Source organism: Haliotis asinina, chromosome 4 (assembly GCF_037392515.1).
Source record: "Haliotis asinina isolate JCU_RB_2024 chromosome 4, JCU_Hal_asi_v2, whole genome shotgun sequence".
NCBI classification, from domain to species: domain Eukaryota; kingdom Metazoa; phylum Mollusca; class Gastropoda; order Lepetellida; family Haliotidae; genus Haliotis; species Haliotis asinina.
Window position 1 is genome coordinate 9,302,168 of NC_090283.1, and position 20,031 is coordinate 9,322,198.

General features: G+C 42.6%; 1 protein-coding gene across 2 annotated transcripts; it reads right to left on the reverse strand.

Annotated features, from left to right (window-relative positions):
* Positions 1–903: 903 nt before the first annotated feature.
* LOC137281245 (flavin-containing monooxygenase 5-like) lies at positions 904–19,440 on the reverse strand. Of its 2 annotated transcripts, none has more exons than XM_067812389.1 (7): positions 16,129–16,260; positions 9,298–9,422; positions 7,322–7,780; positions 6,562–6,617; positions 5,402–5,792; positions 4,672–4,910; positions 904–2,113 (listed from the first exon to the last, which is right to left on the reverse strand). In XM_067812389.1, exons 1-7 carry the CDS (start codon positions 16,188–16,190, stop codon positions 1,772–1,774), a joined length of 1,674 nt encoding a protein of 557 aa, XP_067668490.1. In that variant the 5' UTR covers positions 16,191–16,260; the 3' UTR covers positions 904–1,771. The 2 variants fall into 2 exon arrangements, with proteins under 2 accessions (XP_067668490.1, XP_067668491.1); XM_067812390.1 differs by lacking the exon at positions 16,129–16,260 and adding an exon at positions 19,371–19,440 and having other exon boundaries at positions 1,674–2,113.
* Positions 19,441–20,031: the final 591 nt, after the last annotated feature.

Sequence of the window (20,031 nt, forward strand, 5' to 3'; positions counted from 1 at the left end):
GAATTTAAGTCCACGTTTATTTGCAGTCTGAAACCGTAAACGGAATTTATCTTGTAGTCTACGGACAAGTAAGATGCCATTATTCGATTGCCTGAAATGAAAACTGACTTGTCACGTGCGTCGGGCGATGGGAATTTTTACCCCTGCTGGTTTTACAAAATATCCAATACTCCTTAAAGGTACTGTTTAAACACGAACGGATGCATTGTAAAACAATTTATGAACGTTGAAAAGATAATTGTCATGTGTTCAATAATTGATAAAACTCAGTAACACCTATCGAAGTCTCTACAAAACGTTACACCAAAACGTTGTTGTTCACACGCACAATATTTGCACATGATTTTCAGCAGTTTACGCATGATCCGCGTGCATTTCATCTTCATGAGGATTGGAGTTGGTTCCTCCAAACTGGTGGAGAAACTCATCGATGTAACCACATATAATAATAGCCGTATACCATATAATGAGTGAGTCTAAACTTCTGAGTGAGTGAGTTTAGTTTTACGTCGCACTCAGCAGTATTCTCTACGCTTCTGATGAGTAGTATAGTTTCATAGATTACGTCATAATGTTATGAGATCTGCTATCTCTCCGACAACAGATATCGTTATGGAGAGGGTTGTCATAGCCTGGCGTCTAGAGCATTTTGCTATTGTGACATCTTCAATGTGATCTCGTGTTTGATTTGCATTTGCACATGTTTGTGTGAGATGATCACCATTTAGCGAGCATCAAGTAGAACAGCTATATAGTGATTCTTTAGCATATGTGTATGTAAAATGAACATTTACAGCAGATGTTTTGAAAGAAAAAGCGTTTGTAGTGGTCGATTTTTTATCGGTTCGATACAATGTTTCTTCCATTTGATTAATGTTCTGAGTAAGGAGTAACGTTAAAACCTTTACATTACACATTTTATTCCAAATCAAGCCAGCAGCGTATTCTGTGAGTGAAAACAATACCTACAAACGAATCGCCCTTGTCAAAAAGAGGAATAAGTTTTGAAACAAAGAAACGTACTTTATAAATCTGTTTCATAAACAGTCAACGCCTTCCATAGTGTGATGTTAAAACACCTTTACAAATTCGTTAATAATGTTTTCTGTTTACTGGCTACAAAAGATGAAATAATGCGGATCAATGAAAGGGAGGTTACTCCAGTGAAAATGTTGTACATTTTAGCAGTCTGCCTAACATTTTATTCGGCTACATATTGGCGAGTTACATATTATGTAACAACTCCGGAATCAGACAGTAACTGGTGTTTGAATGTAATGTAATACACCTGTATAATACAAGTGAGTCAGTGAGTTTAGTTTCACGTCGCACTCAGCAATGTTCCAGCTATAATGGCTGCTGTCTGTGAATAACGATATATTGGAAGTTGTGTAGTTATGCAAACTACATAGCACAGCATGTCTTGTTTTGATTAATTTTGTGAGTGGATTGATTGTGGGCGACATAGAGTTCAACATATTATCAGCAAAATACTTTAAATACGTCTCGTTAAACAGTGTTATGTTCACCAAACATCTTCCACACCTCGAGCCCCACACCCTGACACAACAAAGGGAGGCAACTCGGCACAGAAGGCAACAACATCGTTAATAGTACCTTATCCAGAAATTGATACAACAACAGATTATTTTCATACACTTAAACTACTTACACATGCATCTGTCTTATCATAGAAAACAAATAATTCGCTGGATATTTGCATGGTACCATAACACACCGTAGTCTGTTTGCTCCACAGCATTCCACCAAGTTACCATGGCAACCAGACAATTTCTCTGTTCTGATAGGCCAGAACCAACATGGCAATCATTGTAAAAACAACCATGAATCTGAGGAAAGGGTTTGCTGCAGGAATGTCCGGTGCTTGGACATGTCGCATTTGTTTGCCGTAGTGACCGTGATTTGTGGCGTTGTCGATCGCTTCTCTGGCTCCGCTCCAGGGATGCGGCCCCCACAGCCGATAGTGATATGGAAAAGCAGGTCCGTAGTAGTATTGGTAGGCGAGTCGTGGACCTGCCTTGATCAGGTCAAACAAGGAGGGGGCAACGCCCATCTGCTTTGCAATGTCGTCTCGATAAGGAAGATTGTGCATCTGAAATATATAGTATGTATTTTAAGTTACCTGATATGTCGGGGTTTTTCATTGAGGAAGGAAATGCTTAATTCTAGAATTGTTCTGGGTCGAACGAACCGGTGACGCATTGACAACGGATGTCCACCACTCTGTCCATTTCCTGAGCGCAACACACAGAGGGATCAAGGAGTGAGTGGGTTTAGTTTTACGCCGCGTATAGCACTATTCACGGAATGTCACAGCGGAAGACACCAGAAATGGACCTTACACATTGAACCCATGTTGGGAGTCTTCGGCGCGACGAATCATGGAAGGACCATATTCTACCCCTAAGTATACGAGTAGGCTCGGGGTGTGCTATATGGCGCTGTTGGGGTAGTTTAGTGGGTAAGCTTTCACACGTCATGCTGAAATCGTGGGGTCGATTCCTCACATAGACGAATGAGTGAACCCTATTTCCCCCACCGTCATAACCCGTGAACATCCGGGTTTGCTTGCCATAAAAGGTGACTATGCTTGTCGTAAGAGGCGACTAACAGGATCGGGTGGTCACGCTCGCTGACATGGTTGACACATGCCATCAGTGCCTAAATGTGTACATCGATGTTCATGTTGTTGATCACTGGATGGCTAGTCAAGACTTGATTGTTTACAGACCCCCGCCGTCTATAGGCTATTGCTGAGTGCGGCGTAAAACTAAACTCACTCACTTACTCACTCACTCAACTAACGGGATAGGGTGATCAGACTCGCCGACTTGGTTAACCCTTGTGTAGATCTATGCTCATGCTCTTGATCACCGGATTGTCTGCTTCATACAGGATTATAAACAGATCGACGCCATATGGCTGGATTATTGCTAAGTGCAGCTTTAAACAGCAAACCAACCAACCTACTTCCGCCGTGATGTTGCTGGAATAGAGCTAAAACGGTAGTAAAACCATTTTCGCTCTACCTTATAATGCCGATAAATTCTTACAGAGGAATCGGTAAGTTTAGCATAATGACGTTGCCTCAAGGTGTGATACCTTGGCTCTTTGGAGCAATTTGGGTACTGATGAAACTTTTAAAAACTTATTTGGCTATTTCCTGCCGAACATGTTTAAAACGTTAACTTCCATGTATACATGTATATTTCTAAATATACTATCAACGCATGACACAATCTGATCCTTGCCGTTAAATGATGACAAAATTCTGCCTTACTACAGATCAAAGTGATCGGCTTATTTTGAACTGTATTCTTTTTAATAATCATCCGTTCACAATTTTTGAATCGTCAGAGAAGTAGAGATCTCAGGATACAATCCTGCAGCGGGGTGAGCGCGGATGGTAAACGACTGAAACAGGACCACGTCGCCATGCTGAACTACAGACTGTCCTGTGCACACATCATTGGTCTTGTCTGAAGCGGGTGATTGTCAAAATGTGGAACAACAACCCTGTCCAAGATTTCCCGTAGATACCGAGGTCCGGTAAGGTTTCCCGCTACTGTATGTAGTTCCAGTTTAGTCATGCGATACACAGCCCCACACCATGATGGATCCACCCGCAAATGGCACAGCTTCCTGGATGTTCCTTTGAGCAATGGATCCGTCTCCATGACGCCAAGTTCCAGTTCAGACGATCGCGACAACAAGCCAAACGTGGTGCTTTATGTGGGGACCAGTATCCAGACGATTGCGAACAGTCTTGGTGGATATAGGTCGATTTGGTAACCAATCATGTCACAGTTGAGTACTGTTTTTAAATGGCTTAAAGGGGCTGCATCTTCTCTTCTGGATGTGCAACGGGGTCGTCCTGTTCGTTTCAGGTCTTTGACGTCATTCGTTTGTTGCGGCTTACAGTGCTAAAACAGTGTCCAAGTCTTCGAGCAATTTTACAGTATATCCCTCATTCCAATAATCCAATAATCTAGAAACTCCCAGGAATCAAACACGTTCACCCTTCTAAAGACTTCTATAATTTTCAGTTGAACTGTGATGTGACCTGTATCGTACTGCGTTATATGCATAAATATTTCAAATGGTGACTACAGCATTTTACCAGTCAACTCCTCTGTCATGTTGGCCAATACGCCAGCCCCTTCGCCTTTGGTGTACATAGTCACCACATTTGAAATACAATCTTAGAGGATTTAAAGTGAACCTGTTTCATCAAAACATTGTTATTGTTGGCGAAATGTCAAAAAAGTATCAGTGACCAAATGATGTTTGATGTAATAGGCTATTTCACTTCTGCTGTGTGTCCACGTGTCTATTGAGATAAGTACGTACGTCACATGCATTCCCATGTGTTAACGCCAAATACTACCAGGGTTTTGCAGTGTCGCGGAAATGTTGTGATGCAATAGTATGGAAGTAATCAATGATATATTTTATAGCAATTATGGTATATTTGGCATTATATACTAGTAATAGACATTGGTTTAGCAGAGTAGTTTGTCTCTTATATATATTCTCTTCTACTTGTCTCAAATGTTTTCTTTGGATACATAAAACGTCATACATCTAATGTATTACATACAATGTCGTTCTATGAGACAATAGTGTACATTTGGTAAGTGCGTTACTAACCAGATATTTGTAACGTCCATACGTTTGGAAGATATCGGCGTTCATCTTCTCTGTCACGTCAGCCATGACCTTCAGTGACGGCAGGCGAAGCTTACCGGTATACACCAGTGTAATGAAACGGCTCTGTAGCTCCGCAAGTGGTGGAATTGGTCCATCGGAATCCACACAACCCACAACAGACAACGTGTGGTGCTGATGTAGGGGGAACATCATCTTGTACAGACTCAGCTTCCGATCCTCTGCAACAAATAGTTACCTGAATTGCAGTACAATCTCTCTTTATGCTATGATTCATCAGATCACCAAGTATGAGCATCTCTTGGAAGACAAAAACTTGATACCGTTTACAAATGTTTTCTGAAACAATTGTATGAAACGGATCCAAGTTTTGTTAAATCAGACCATCATGGTCTGTCTTGAAGGTACGCACGCACGCACACACACACACAAACTCTGACACACGCACACACACTCAAGAGAATCCCAGCCTTGTTAAACAAGACCATCATGGTCACACGCTAATGTATGGATGTGGAAGGAAAGAAGTATGGGTCACAGTCAGATCATTGCCAGCTAACTTCTGTACATAAGCATCATGACATTTTCTGTAAAACTGGAACTTATGCCTTGAATGTTATTGCCATCTGCTAGAAGATGGTATGCTACGTTTGGTTACTCGAAAAACTACAGAAACAGCACAATGCAGTCTTGACTTTCTAAATGATGTTACCTGTTTGAAATGGCTCATCCAGGAAGTCTATCGAAAAATCATATCCGGTTGCAAACAAAACGGCGTCCAAGTCCTTCAGGACAGTGCCGTCATCGAATTCGGCTTCATGGGGTCCAAGACGGATAAGTCTGTTGACAACCTTAATCCGTCCACTCATGATTTTATACTGCGCTCTGTCATTTAGCATTATTCTGGTCCTTGATGGGGGAGTTGAAGGGGCGATCCCCGCCTGTCTGTGATCAAGACGTTCATTGCATGTGTCGACAATCAGCTTGAAGAAGTTCGTCGGATTCCACATCTGAGACCTTCTTAAGATAGCCAAGTCCCACGGATGTCCGTTTCTGGCACACAAAGGCATCAAGAGCATCCCGTCCCCTACACTGTAATACACCTACATACGAATAAAGAAAGGAAGCAGCAATGTGTCTGCAAAACATCCTATTGTATCTGATGGGTGTACGAATCTTGACATCCTCGCCATATTTGGCATCAGTTGGATTTGAAATCTGCTCATCATGTATTCATGAAGAGCGGTTGCAAATTTCATATAACTAGTTCGATATATCCTTAGTTTATTAACTTTTGACCTTCTAATATTCTTTTATGATCCCTATGAAATAATGCATGGTATCCTGATATTTAGAAGCTAAACGTACTGTGTTTGGATCTGAGATGAATGTTAGACCGAAGTGATAGTTTCTAATTTTTAATTGAAGTCGAACACATAGCGTGAGGTTTGCTTCTTTGTGGAGTCCTAGAAACGCCCAGAAGTCAAAAACGTTCACACTTCCAAAGACCTTTCCCCACTATTCAATTGAATTTAAGTGTGACCTGGACTTTATGCAAAAGACCACACACCACCCGTTTCATCCACTATCAGGGCACCTCGTGAAGACCCGGGTTAAAAGTGGCCATCAGTAACACTTTCCTGTCGGATTGCTTAGTCCAGATTCGTTCATTTACAGACCGCTGCCATATAGCTGGGATATTGTTGAGCGCGAGGTCAAACAACAAATCATCCAGCCAATACCATCAGGGCAGCCAAACCTTTCAACGCTGGCATCGTAATGACGACTAACGTAGTTAAGATAACAAAGGAAATGTAAATTATTAAGAGATAATTATGATAATATGTGGTCCTATCCGGCCACGTGACCTACCTGTTTTGCATAACAGGAAGACTCTACTGACACATCTCCGGATGAATGGGAGTTCCCTGTGTGATAAAAATAATCAAATTATGTATTTAGGATTTTGATGTTTTGGACGCACATGATAATGAATGAACTTTATACTAAGGTGCGATAAAACAAATCGTTACACTATGTACTTTCACTCTTATGAAGACTCTTCATTTCCCTACATTTTAAAATGATTAACAATTATGTTACTTATTTGCTTTGACAATACCGCACGCTGGGAAATCCGTTTCTCAATAGTGTGGATACGAAGCAGAATTCACATAGGTGTTGTTGAAGCCAATGGCGTCCTTAAATAGTTTTGCACATACGACCTTTTCATGTTTCATATTTCGTGACGTTTTGAGTTTTGTTTTCAAACTGTTAATGACATCACAAAGACTGTCTATGCCTTGAAGATATTTTTCCCATCAAAAGTTTAGACTCACTAGTGCAAAGCTAGCTACTTATTTCAGGTAACTGTTTACACACGAACTGACATATTGTAAAACGAATTTGTAACGGTGACAAAACCAAATTTTACACCAATACGCACCTGTTTACGTGCATGATATTTGCACATGCTTTTCACCAATTTGGTGCTGGATCCTTGTGCAAGTCATCTGCGTAAGGTTTATGGTAGCTTTTCCCATGTTACTGGAGAAACCAGTCGATGTAACCATATATATACATAACATACACTGGGTGTATTAAGTACACAGTTGCAAAACTAAATTCTTACCAATGACAAGAACACTCTTGTCCTTGTAGGGCAAACCATCTCTGAACTTGTACGAGTGTTCAATGGTTCCTTTGAATGTCTCCATTCCTTCAATAGAAGGTATCCGCGGCTTCTTGTAGAAACCAGAACAGATCATCACAAAGTCATAGACTTCCGTTTTCGTCTTTTTCTGGGCATCCATTGTCTCCACCTGCCACCTTCCTGTGGTGTTGTAGTCAGTAGCCTTCTTTATGTTGACGATTCTTGTTCGGAGGTGGATGTGTTTTCTGAGACCGAACGTCTCGCAGTAGCTGTGGGCGTAGTCGTAGACCATGGTGCGGCTCAGGAATGGCGGAAGGTTGGAGGGGTAGGGGAAGTCACTGAACGCTATCATCTCCCTGCTAATGTTGGTTGTCAGGTAATCAAAGGCTCTGGCACCCTGTCCTTCTCTGTATTCCTTTGTGTAGTACCAAACACCACCTGGAGATTATAACTCACTGATGAACACCATGTCTTTACGACGAGGACAGCGAGCAGCCTACTGACTTAAAAGATTTCGACTATAAGGCTATACCCTATAAGGGTATACCCTATAAGGGTAAAATGTGTTAAGCCCATTTGAGGTGTCGCCGGTGATTTCAGCGGTGCCCCGTGCTGTTTAGTACCTGGTGATAACACTTCATCTCAATACATTAAATATCCAGTTTCGATTCAGTGCGTACAGTGTTTGCAGTCCATTACTTGTAGGCCCACATACTTTGCTAAAAGTGGCGTAAATCATACGCAGTTGGAAATTAGGCTCAGGTGCGCTTTCTGTTTTTGAAGTGTCATGTGCCACTTTCTTGATGAAACTCTGATATTGAATCATATAGTATTTACGGTTAGTTCCTTTCGTTTGCTTAAGACATTACATCCATGGCCGTCATTAAAAACACGATGTTCTTATACTAATAGTTGCAGCAGACACAGGGGAAACATAAGGCTTTCTACTGCATCTAGTCAATTACCTTCAATTGCAGTTAAAGAACTCCGAGATAAACGATAAATAAAGGGCTGGTACTATACTTTCCTTCAAGTTGTATATCAGTAAATATGGCCTCTAAAGCGTTTGGTTAATTTAAGTTAGCATACTGGCATCAAGTAAAGTAAGAGCATTTAGTATAAGACTTATTTGGAATTCATGGAATGTCTAAATTACATGTTTTGGCCACCAAGGTTCACGTGGTAAAGGACGGCACTCATTCGTCTTCATATCACACGTGTTCCCGCTCTTTCGCATCCTCGAAGTCTCCAGGATATACGTTCCAATAAATCTCCACATACCCCGTTACAACTGAGCTTGCCATTGTCAAGAAAGACAGTGGTCGCAGCAGTGACTTTTGGGGAAATCATAGGGACAAAATGCCACGTTAGACACTTAAAAACATATATGTGACAAAACCTCCTTCTGCCTCTTTCAGAGTTCATCTGCATGATCTGTGTAATTGGTTACATCATTGTACAAGCGACAGTGAGTTGAGACTGGTACGCTCAACTTCACAACATAGACATCTCATTGGATAAAATGACAGCCATGGGAGGTTACACTTGAGACACGTCCGGGGAAGAGAGGAGATTTATCGGAACTTTCATCCGGGAGATATCGCGGATCGGTGTTCCGGTCACGTGATCATAACGAAGAGGTTATTGTTAAATTTTTTTTCGATATTCTTGTTTCCAAACAGTAGCTAAAATAATTGGTGATTTTCTACCATTTCCTTTCTGTTAAGAACAGGGTGTATTGTAAGAAGCGTGAGATGTATACACGCTTGTTCGTCCAAGAAGAGCAGCACGAATGTAACGGAATACTGTGACATTGTTGGGTGAATTCACTTTTGATCCGAAGTGTATTTGAGCTTGTCACATACATATAGCTTGAATGATTGTGGCTTGTTATCAATGTTTAATGTGTCATATTGACGTCGCATCGACACATTCAGATTCCTGCTTCACCTTACCAATGTCGTCATACTGTTCGAGACACACAGGCTCCAAGCCTTCTTCCAGACACGACTTGATGGCAGTTAGACCGGCGAAGCCTGCTCCAACAATAGCTACTTTCTTCTTTCCACTCATTGCTTTTCTGGAAGAGAGAGGGTTTGATTTTATATCTTTACGACCATCGAGATTAGTCAAAACAGAAAACAAATGTAGGGTGTCTGGCAACTTTTGTTGGGCCTGGTGATTATAATTGTGATATTAGAGAAGGATGGATGGACGGACAGACATACCACCACAGGGAGACAAAGGGAATGATTGGCAAATGATGTATAGACCACGACAGGCACACAAACGTACGGAATGACGGAAAGACAGATAAAAGGCCTGAATGACGGACCCACGGCAGGGCCATGAAAGAAAGATCGACAATCGTTGGTTTCAACCCCGAGCTTCATATCTTAGCAGACATATCCTGACTCGACAGCAGCTGCCCTTCAGTCGTCACGTATCTGATCTCTCAATGCCGTCGTTCCCACTATGTTGACCTGTACCGGTGTTGTTCGTGGATACTCTCCGCCATAGTATGTTTGTGTGGGTATTAAGCTAACCATCTCTTGACACACTGAGAAACTGGGTACGTTTTGTCAACAATACGTTGACGAGTACCCAGCTGCAATGTGTTCTTTGTTATCCAGACGTCACAAGTCATGTGGTCAGTACCGTTACTTCTTAAATGATTAATGAGTTTAATAAAGTGCCGTCGAGTGCTTATAGTTCCACGAAAACAATCTGTGATTGCGCACTAAGTGTGGCTGACAGTAGTAAATATCGTGTATCACACGCAGCACACATCTGTCTGAGGCCAGACAGTTTTGCTTGTAGTTTCAGCAGTACTGACTTTCACCTACAATCAGTCACTTAAGTGACATTTATGTGTCGTAGGATTAATACCAGGTTGGCAGCTATGTCAACTACGCTGGCAACTTGACTGTTTTGGACGTATATATATATCCAGGTCAGCAGTAGACAGCATTCATCAGCAACATACCATACATCGAAACAACCAGCCAGCATATTTGTCGACCACTAATGGAGTAAACCAACATAGAGACTGTGTTCCGTGGAGGCAGAGCAATTCATCTTACTCAAGAGGTCATCAGCAAACTAGACACAAAGAAGAACATTGAGGTGTTGTCCACATTCCATGTGGTGACTCGCAAGTAGGTGAAATGTCTCGCCTTCAAAACATGAGACTCAGATATCTATGATGAAAGGACGTTCCAAATCAGCCATCTTCGACCACACTCAAACGCTTGCGAATCATACTATCCTTTCGAACAACACCAACATCACTGACACAAACCTCGCTACAAGAAAACTCTTAAGAGACAATCACACAACCCGACAATCAACAGACATCAAAGTTACACAACACAAGCATGGCAATAGTAACTCCAGTAGGCATTACACAAAGTCCCACCAATATAAGTTATCACATCGTGTCGAGGGAAATACGGGATCTTATCCGGCTCGGGGAATCCAACCTTACGAGGGACTGATAAAACCCCCGTATTTCCCGAGACACGATGTGATAAAGCATTTATCTAGCTGAATGTTTTCACTAAATCAAAACAAAACAACACGCATTGAATCGACTTGCTGCCATGTTGACACCAGCTGATCGTTTGACCTCAGTGCACCGCACGTTACTAAAGGCTTGTCGATGCACGCTTTTCTCTCGCGTCGTCACCGAGGCGTAGCGGGAGGATATGACTTTCGCAGCGGGAGTATAAAAGTCATATACTCCCGCTGGCGGATCGTGATGGATGTACATGGTATTTTATCAGGGTCACGTGGACCAATCAAAACTCGACATTCTTACATGGACCTAGATAATGGGGTTTCACAGTAAACGCATAAAAAAACCAAAAAGCCCGCTGGAGTAGTCTTCAAACTTAAACATATCTATTTCTCAATAGTTCCATCCAATGTCAAAAACATTAATGGTTGAAAGGGTAATGTATGATTCTTTATAGTAGTTGTCAGCGCCTTATCTGGGTTGCCCACACTAAAATGTACTACACGGGTGTTCTGAGGTACTTAACACCCTCTGGTGACTGGCTGGCTCTAACTGGGAGCCCTCCGAGGAAACTCTCCTTAAATACCTATTGTATTAGGTCCAAAGTAGACTACGTCTGCATAATCTACAACATTTAACTCACTAAATGATAAACTGAACTTAAAGCAATACCAGCTCCCACCCCTGTCTCCAAACAGCTACACCCACATAGGAAGGAGCCCCACCTATCTTATTACATGTGCTAAAGCTCAAAACAGAATATAAACCGATACACGTTAACACAAAACAACAACCCGTCGGGTGTCTTCACAATAACGCTAAGACATCCTAACGTAGACTACAATTCTCCTTCTCAATAAATGAAAACCAAGCATAAACACTTTGTAAAACAGTCCTAAAATGGTGTCACATTTACACAGGATAACTCGATGAAATTTCATTTTAAGCAGACTAATTCAGTGATGTCCAAGCCATAAAACACAAAAATTAGATTGTATCTAAACAATTAAACGAGATACTAAAATCCACACTAAGGATCTACAAGTTTTAGGCAACAGAGTAGCGATCATATGGACCCCTGCCCGTGTTTGCCAAACTCTAGCCTTCCTTAGGTGTCAAAGTAAATACCAAACTGAACAAAAATCTACCTTAAATATAAAAGTATTGATTGGGTGATAACCGAATTACTAACAAGTCACGCAGATTATATCCCCCAAGCGTCAAACAGACAATGCACTCAATGTAACGAACAGAAACTTTCAAATATGTCATACCATAATCCACACACTACCACAACGGTGCCCTGAAGCTCAGTGGACACGAAAACACACCTAACACTAAAAACACTTCGAAGCCCACTCAAAAACACCCTTCAAATCCTTAGGCATATTTCTCATCAATCTTGTCTTGTTAGATCGTTTGTAATCCAATATAACCAACTAGTGCTAGCATAATGGAAAATGCAATGACAAAACATTAAAACAGATAAAACAAACACCAACCAAACCATTCCCAAGTCCACCCTCACTACAAGTAGATTTCCAAACTCAAATAAGTATATTGATGCAACCCTGACGCCATATCAAGCGGTCAAATTGGATAGGGATGAATAGTCGAAAAACATTACATGTGTAGATGCTACTTTGAACCATTCTGCCAGTAGATGTTATTGTGAACCATTCCACACTGGATGCTATTGTAACCCATTCCACATTGCATTGGAGGTCATTGTGGACCAGTCCATATAGGATGCCATTATAAAACAATACACGCTTAATGGTATTGTGGACCATTACACTTTGGATGCTATTGCGAACCATTCCACATTGGATGTTTTCGAGATCCATTGCACACTGAATGTTATTGTGGACCATTACACGTTGGATGTTATTCCGAACCATTCCATATTGGATAATTTTTTTGCGATCCATTACATATTGTATGTTATCATGAACCATTACACATTGGATGTTGCAAATCATTATTCACTGGATGTTATTGTGAAACACTGTACAGAGTGCTGTTGAGTGTGCAGCATTCACCAGGGGGTGATACTGTTAAATGTTCCACGGTGGGTCTAGCCTGCATTGAATCAGGTCTCCATGGAAATTCAAGAAGACAGACCCTATAACACGTGCCATTATTACATGCGAAATAGTGCATTACTACAGAAAGTGCCTGATGAACCTCATTGTCTGCTATCGCAGCTCCATGGTGCAGCTGCTTGAACACACACAATAGCATCTACACGGGCATATGCACAATGTGCAATGTTGTAATGCTGTACAGTTTTTAAATAGTTTGCGACAGAGAGACATAGTTTGCCATGAGACAGTCAGGGTGGTAAGGCTGGTAATCATCAGCTCAGGCGTCCTTGCCCTGAACAGGTATCAGGTGTCCTTGCCATGAACAGGTATCGGGTCTCCTTGCGAACAGAACTGAAACGCTGAATAGTCCAAGCCACCAAGAACATTCAGGAAAATATGTATAATCCCACACACTTGGGCTTTCTGCTCCTACAACACGGGCATTCGACTGGAATTGTTCACGGATGTCGACATGCGCCTAATCGTCGGGTACAACAAGCACGTGGAAGGCTACGACGCGAGCAAACCCGCCAACCATCGTCACTACCTTGACGCCACCAACCTGTACGGTTAGGCTATGAATCAACATCTGCCGACGCGCTGGTTCCGAATGGATGGACCGAGGCATCGATATCGCAAGCATCGCACCGGATTGGAACGAAGGCTACACCCCCAAAGTGGATTTGGAGTATCCCGGGGCATTGCCCGAATCCCACAACAGTAATCCGCTGGCTCCCGAACGGTTGAGGGTGAACCCAGACTGGATGTCCAATTATCACCAAACATTACTCTGAAACACTGGAAAGAAAGCTGGCTCACGTGGCCCTAATTTGATGCACCACCGCACCCTGTAACTGTACCTGTCGCTGGGCATGAAGCTGACCAAAATACACCGGGTGCTCGAATTCGATCAACGTCCCTGGAAGGAAACTTGCTTTCGGTTGTTCATCGAGCTGCGCCCAAAAGCCACCAGTGATTTCGACAAAAACCTCTACAAACCTCATGAACAATTCTGTGTTCGGCAAAACCATGGAAAACCTGAGAAAACGCTTGACGGTCAAATTCGTGCAATCGCACCACTGATGAAAAACTCAGACTTCAACTGGGGCAAGCTCTTCGATAAATACTTGGCGGTCATCCATATGAACAAAAGCCGTATCGTGCTCAACCGACACGATGCGAGATGTTGTACACCGACACTGATTCCTTGTTTTTGAAAATACGTACCAAAGAAGTGTACGAGGACATGTCGGAACACAGCCACTTGTACGACACCAGCGATTACTGGAAAGACCATCCGTTCCACAGCCAAACCAACCAAAAACATGTCCTCGGCAAGATGAAAGGCGAATACACCGGCACCCCGATCGTATAGTACATCGTACATGAGACCTAAGATGTATTCTGTCAAGAAGCCGACGACAGCGACATCCGAAAGATGAAAGGGGTGAAGAATTACGTGGTGAAACGTCACAGTAATAACACATTCTTCAAACAGGCTCTCTTCGATAAACACACGTTCAAACGACCCATTTGAGAAGCGATAAATAACATCGAGACTAGACTCGTTGGGAGTTTCCGAGACATTTCAGGAAACTCCACTCGTTGCGATGTCAAACGATTTAACACGACTTTAGCCGAGCGTTTGTTCGGACATCAGTACGCCCGAGAGATGGTCAACTCTGAAAAACGATCGGGGGAATGGGTGGTGCGCTTACCGCACGTGGTGTCGGCGATCAACAACGAAGTCACTCGACTCCTCAATAAGCAAGCCGTCGAAGCCGTTCAAATGAAATCCGTGACAGCCGAATCGGCTCACCATCGCGCACGTTCCTGTCCAGCAACCTACGCGCCCTCAATGAAGCAGTAGCATTCCTTGTCTTCATCATGACATTCCTTGTCTTCATCATGACATTCCTTGTCTTCATCATGACATTCCTTGTCTTCATCATGACATTCCTTGTCTTCATCATGACATGCCTCCTCACAGGAGCATGTAACTAAACAATATTAAGTAGGTGAAATATAACATTGATTGTGTACAATAACACTCACCAATATTCCAGCTACATGGCTGCGGTCTGTAAATATTCGAGTCTGGACCAGGCAATCCAGTGATTAACAACACGAGCATCAGTCTGCGCAATTCGGAATCGGTGACATGTGTCAACCAAGTCAACGGGCCTGACCACCCGATCCCGTTAGTCGACTCTTAGGACAAGCATAGTCGAACATAATTTCTAGAATATGTTGACCACACATAGCATAGATGATGGAAGTAAGAAAAATGGAGTTATGATTATGTGACAACAGAAATGTGGTGTCTAGAAATCACACATGGCATAAGAGAATGCATCCTCGGTATGTCAAGGGTATACGTTTATACCCTGGAGATGTCGGGAATAACGAGAATATGATAAGTAATATTACAAATGTGATAATAAACACACCTGAGAAATGTAACGAAGACACACGGGACAGGGCATATCAAGCACTGTTTACAATACAAGCAGGGTCTACTGCTAACTGCAGACTTTAAAATCTACAGACCTGAATGAAATCTGCAAGCCCATTTGGTAAAAGTCATACCAGTACAAACAAAGTAGACTACATTCTACACAGTTTCACACCAATTCTGCAGAATCAAGTGAACCCTATGGCACACAGGGAAGTATTTATTTGTTTGACTGTTGTTGACACTCTCATGCCAAAGCGCTGAAATTCCAGGAAGTACAACTACACATTATCACAACATAATGGATCATGGATGATCCGAATGTTACAAAGACAAAAAGGGGAAACATCCCAGTTAATGCCATCAGGGCCTGCACGTATTTGAAACTGCGGACCCGATACAATAACAACCAGCGCTTGGCCTCCGGGCCGGCTGGTATTAAGTATTGAGACAAAAGACATACATCAATCACACAGGTGGCAAACGTTTGAACTCGTTCATCAAATTCACCTCTCACGGGACCTGGAAACACCCCATTGGTCTTGTGGAATGATCTGCCAGATGGCATTCTGTTGGGGCACTGACCACACTGACCGCTGAGGGGCATCACTGTGATAGCCACTGACTAAACGGAATGCAAAAATATTATTGATGGCAAAGGGTGACAAAGAACAGGTATATGATGACCTTGGGTAACATTCTCCATTCACACTCACAGCATACTTACCTGCTGCAGAACGCCGTACAAGTGAAGCGATTCAACTGACAAGGCGTTCTCGTAAAGGTCATGTGACTACGAGCATATTCAGTGGTCTATTGATAGTGAACAAGTTTGAGCGGGGAGAGGAGGGAAGTGGGAACTGGTGTTTCTTGAAAGCAATGACCCACCAATTCTTTACGCTCTGGTCTCTAACTATTTGCATCAGAAGCATATATATGTAAACATACAAAGTCCCATACCAGTCGGTATCAACCATGTGTCTAAATGTATTAAATGGTGCAGAACATGGCCTCAACCGGATCTTCCACAAGCAGCTCCTGGGTCAAGTCGAACTGAACAACAACGCTCACAGCTAGTCACGTTCATGTGTCTGCTTAATTCTATTATCCATTCATACATTAGCCACACAATGAAACAGCATTGTCAAAGATATTATCCCAGTTGATAAGTACAATAAAAATGTACAATAACAACACATATAAACTTTAATGGAGGTAACATGACAACATAACAGGTCGGGAGAATTTCAGTTGAAAAGGTCAGTCACAGTGACGTCACTAGTCAACAAGCCGGACAGGGGTCAAACAACCATGTCACAAGCTCAATGTCCACCATCGGCATTTAGAACACCAGTGCATCGACGACGCATATAGCTTATCAAACGTGCAATGAAGGCTTGTGGCATGTCACGCCAGATTCTTTCAAGTTCTGTTGCAAGGTCAAGGACGTTATTTGGCGGATGAGGAAGACGGCGATCCATCTCGTCCCAAACATGTTCTATCGGTGATAGATCCAGTGAATTTGCAGGCCAAGGCAGTAAGTCATTTGTGTTTTGGCAGTGTCTCACCGGTGCAGAAATTTGTGTTCCGGTGGCGGTGGAAATGTGCAGCCACTTGTCGTTGAGACATTCCCCAACGGACCATCCCAATGGCTTTATGACGTTGTGCAGGCGTTAGCCTTGGCATGCTATGCGTTTCAATAGCCGTTTAATTTTTTGAACGATCGCAAGGGGAGGGATTGGGCTTTCCAAAGTGACAGTGTTGTGTGGCATTTGCTCTATTTCGCTTTCCCGAAATGCACGTGCAACATCGTATTGCATGTCTCAAGGACGAAACCACTGACGTCACGGACGTGGCTCCTGCGTGCATGTAATTTTTTGAACGATCGCTAGGGGAGGGATTGGGCTTTCCAAAGTGACAGTGTTGTGTGGCATTTGCTCTGTTTCGCTTTCCCGAAATGCACGTGCAACATCGTATTGCATGTCTCAAGGACGAAACCACTGACGTCACGAACGTGGCTCGTGCGTGTATGTTGGATACATGTCAGTAACTTCAGAGTTTAACTCCTTATGTGTCTACACAGGTTTGATAAATTTAGATTTTAATTTTTATAATGCACTGTTTCTTTATGTACGTAGTATAAATTGGTTTAACAGCTTGTGATTACTCTGCTGAGCAATATATATTCGCTGCACGTTTCCTATCGACACAACAGCGTTTGAATGTTGCTTTAACCGGGGATGATCTACAACAAAGAGTCTCCCATCCTTAACTGTGCCCGTGTCAGTTCTCCGTGCAGCGAACCGCGTTCTACAAACGCGTTCTCTGTATTCAGTCTACAGTTATGTCCTTGACACGGGTTCAAGTTCTTGTCACACAGAATTCATATGTGGAAACATTCCCTCCGTTAGTGATAATTCTTCTTTGTGACGGTTAAGATGTTTGAACTGCTGTACACGAACTCAGAATAATCTTGGCACACGGGACTGACGTCGAGGGTGATGCCGAAGTTGAGAGCATCTGTTTGTTCTGACCTGGATTGGGATATATCAGCCAAGGGAAACTCAGTGCTTGTCTGATAAACACTTTATGGCAATTTTTTAAATGATATGCTGAAGTCAATAGAGGAGTACTTAGTGACGCCAACAGTCATATGAGTGGTGCAAAGACTCCAACCTTCACACGGCGAATGCGAAAAGGCGAGGAGGACCCTTATGAGGTAATTTAGACTTACAGAGAGCGACTAGTGCACTTTATATGGTACGGTCTGTAAATAATCAAGTTTGCAATCCAGTGATCAAGAGCATGAGTATGGCTTTACGTTACTTGGATACGATGTAATCAGATTCCGTAAGTCACTTTTTTTCAACAAACATGGGTTACTGAAGATCAATTCAAAACTGAAATATCTCTGGTCGTTGTACCGTTTGTTCCTGGTAGCTGTGTACATGATCACATGTAACAAGACAACAGTCTATCACACCACTGCTCTGTGTGATCTGTAACACTGTTAAGGTCACTGAGATTACACTGGCGCTGAACAACAAGAACGTCCCAACATTTTATATCCCGTTGAAATGGGATGGGAACTCCTATAGTTACTAAAAGTGAAAAAAAAGAAATTCAGACCACTGGTTGCAAGTGATATTGTCGTGTGTAACTGAACCATAAACGAACCGTCGCATTTCAAGACCAAATGCAAAATTCTGCTCTTGCAAAATAAAGTTTTATTATGACTGTATCGTTTTGTTTTCAATCCAAACTGACCGTTATTGCCAACATCAGTGCGTTATGATAAAGCATATCGACCAAACAAACCTGGTGAAAGGTTCCGTGTGACATTCGTGAAAATAAAAATGCACGTGGATATCGGTACAACCCTACCATTGAAAGAGAGCCCCCAACTCACCCGAAATTATGTTTGTTTTGACTCAGCCGCCATGACACGATTTACGAGTGATCAGAGGAGTTAAGTCTTCGGACTACTACAAGTTGACAACGTTGCCAATCATTTCAATGTCCATGGTAGGACAATCGTCCGAATGCAAGAGTGATATCAGGTCACTAACATCATCTTAGACCGTCCACGCAGCGGGCGACCTTCAGTAACATGACACCGTCAAGACAGACAGATTGTGTGCAACCACCTGCAAAGTCGCTGCCCTTGAAGGACGGAAACAACACGCCAGACTCATCAGTGCCGAGACAGTGCGTCGACCATTCCACCGAAGAAGCCTCTGCTGTCATAGACCATATCGTAGTCCTGTCCTCACCGCGCATCGCCGCCCAAACCGACTTCAGTGGGCAACTTTCAGTGTGAGAGATTTGATTCCTTCGACCCGCTCACAGACGAACAGATGTTCTGGTTACGCCGATTATCAGCTTTAGCTTGAAATGAGGCACTGTTCAAGATTGCTTCAAGCATACAGTTGTGAAACGTTTGCTTTAAAAAAACGGTTTAGTCTCTACCTGTTTCAGTAACTACAGGCCGGTGTCTCATCTTCCATTTCTCTCCAAGGTACCTGAAAGAACGGAGAAGGTGCAGCTTAGTCAGCACTTACGTACATATGACCTCTATCACAAATTACAGTCCGCCTATACATAGGTCATCTCACAGCACGGAAACAGCCCTAGTCCGTCTTGTTAATGATTTGAAGTGGAGCACTGATAGTGGAAACGTTCTTGTTCTCTTGGATTCATCGGCCGCGTTTGATACGGTGTATCACCAGATACTTCTGTCATGATTTCAGTTACAGCAGGGAATAAATGATACTTCCCTTCTATACTTTAGGTCCAACTTGACAAACAGGACTCAATCTGTTGCTGTTCATAATGTTCAGTCGGAGGAAACAATACTTTTTTGTGGTGCACGACTAGGATCGGTCCTGTATTGTTCTCTTTGTATGCCTAAGAAATTTTGACCAGCTTTGTGAGAAAGCGAAAAATCATCATCTTCGTGCTGACGACTCTTAGTTCTTTGATGGTATTACCATGCGCTGTGACAACATTTCTGACTTTACTAAAATTGAAGATCCGATTGACCACATTGTTTCGTGGATGTTAAATAGGAAACTAAATGGACACAAGGCAGAGCTCGAGGTTATGATTGTCGGCACAAGTAACATGTCAG